The sequence below is a fragment of the Gnatocerus cornutus genome, unplaced genomic scaffold (genome assembly GCF_029298725.1).
Source record: "Gnatocerus cornutus isolate USDA-ARS CGAHR unplaced genomic scaffold, icGnaCorn1.1 ctg00000201.1, whole genome shotgun sequence".
In the NCBI taxonomy this organism is placed as follows: domain Eukaryota; kingdom Metazoa; phylum Arthropoda; class Insecta; order Coleoptera; family Tenebrionidae; genus Gnatocerus; species Gnatocerus cornutus.
The window spans coordinates 28729-30827 of NW_028275528.1; the positions used below are offsets into that span (position 1 = coordinate 28729).

At 35.2% G+C, this 2099-nt stretch overlaps 1 protein-coding gene across 1 annotated transcript; it reads right to left on the reverse strand.

Moving 5' to 3' along the window:
• On the reverse strand, positions 1-431 carry LOC148165808 (uncharacterized). Its single transcript, XM_088049660.1, has 2 exons — positions 380-431; positions 1-325 (listed from the first exon to the last, which is right to left on the reverse strand). The coding sequence occupies exon 2, from the start codon at positions 313-315 to the stop codon at positions 1-3; it is 315 nt and encodes a 104-aa protein (XP_087905786.1). The 5' UTR covers positions 316-325; positions 380-431.
• Positions 432-2099: the final 1668 nt, after the last annotated feature.

A 2099-nucleotide genomic window follows, 5' to 3' on the forward strand; every position in this document is an offset into this window, starting at 1 on the left:
TCAAAAAACCAATAAAAATTCTCTATAAACTTCCATTCCTTGATGTTTCTTTGACTTCACAAAATAGCTGACAAGACACCAGATGACCTTCAGAGCCTTTGTAGTATTTTCTTTCTTGACAACTGCATCTCGATGATACTTTGTTTCCGTTGGTTGAGTTCCTTTGAGCCTTCTCTGGAGAAACACTCGTTTTTTGCTCGTAGACTCATCAGGTTTGAAAACGTTGCAAACTTCGTGCTCCCGCAATGAAATCAGCAACACTCTGAACATTTCCCAGTCACTGAACGACATCTTCAACCACAGGAAAAAGAACATTTGACTTTGACTTAAAACATGTTTAAATTTAACCTTTTTCATCCACATTGCAGTAAAGCAGCACCTTTTTCATGATGTTATGCTCCTTGATCAATTCACTGTTCTCTGGGAGCACTGAATGGGTGGTTTCTTCAATTCTGTGCAATAACTTGCAGAGTCCTTTAGCGTTGAGCGACGACAACCGCCTTTTCGACATCTTAGGCTATGGGTATCATCCATCGATTCAGTCTCTTAATAATAAACTCTGGTAATGAAGTTGGAACCTGAAATACCACGAAACATTTCAAGGCTGGAATTCAAACAGTTTTCAGCTTACCTGCGTTTAAAAATTTCAATAAGACCCATCAATTTGTTGCAAATCAACTCCAACTAAAAATAGCTTCAAATGAACTTCTTAACTTGTGTAATTTCTTTGCTACCATGCCCAGAAGAACGAGAAAGTAAACAGTAAAGAATTCTGGTAGTCTCTTGTGCAAGCAGGATCGTTGTTAATCATTTGTTGTACTCTGAAAATAAGTTTAGTAAATCATGAACATAACCTCAATGTGTGCTGTCAAAATATTCAAGTTAAGACATACGTTAAGATAGAGACACAATACCATTTTTAAATAATTAATAGAATCGTAACCAAGTCGTGAATGTTAAATCAGACTTCAGATTCTTACTCCTGAGGACAAAATTAATAAAAAGAGTATTTTCTTGCTTTAATTTTCATCGAAAAACTGCAAACCAAATAAAAGTTTGAAAAATTAATAAAACATTAACGGAGCGTCGGATCGAAAAATCTTTGACGGATTCTTGTTCCTGAGGTCCAAATTGATGGAAAAAGTCGGTTTCAAGGAGATTTTATTTTTTGTCGAAATCGCCAAAAATCCATGATGTTTAGTCTTTGAACTTTTTTTGGCGAAAAACGCGAAAGTTCGCAGATCGGCACGAAACTTTGCACATGGCATAATTTGACATTTCCACATCCATTTTTGGTCTCCGTTCCTCGCTATCTGTCAGATTTTTTGAGAAAATGCAAATTAAAAATTTCAAAATTCAATTTCCCGCGTCAAGCAATCTGTCAACGAAGCATAGAAGCTAGGACATGCGTCAACAGATCTGTCCATAAATAATATTAAATAAAATATTAACAAAGTCGTAAATCTTAAATCAAAGTTTAGATTCGTTTTTCTGAGATTAAAATTAACAAGTTAAGTAGTTTATTGTATTTATTTACACCGAAAAATGAATGCATAATGTGTGTATAATTGGTTGCCTACCCACATTGCAAATTTTAATTTTAAGTAAACTTATAATTACGTTTTGAATCCGACTTTAGAGTACAGAATCTTGTTCCTGAAGTCTAAATTAATGAAAAAAAAATGTTTCAAGAGGGTTTCGATTAAATTTCAAATATCAGTCGCGAAGAAACCTGTTTAGTTTTCAACCAATCACACACAGCCCAAATAAGAACCGGCAAATTTAAAGAAATTTATTAATAACACAAACATTAACATGAATAAATTAATGAGTACAAAGTTTCTACTTAAAAACTACAACAGGACTTAGAAAGACGTTGAAAACCGCCTCGACTACACTCCTTACATTAAATCTCGCTTCTTTCGGTCTTTTGACCGTCGTTAAATTGTTGTTACTACAAGCGAGACAGCCGATTTCGTCTAACCCGACTTGTACCTTGAACCCCCCACCTCGTTGTTGAAAAGTGTCCCCCCTTAAAATCCCCGCTTGCACTTTCGTGGTGATTTCGAACGTGTACAAGTTGTACCTCTTGTCGATTT

What these genes read in the sequence shown, in the direction of transcription:
- LOC148165808 (XM_088049660.1), bottom strand. Translation starts at nt 315, where the DNA reads ATGTTCTTTTTCCTGTGGTTGAAGATGTCGTTCAGTGACTGGGAAATG.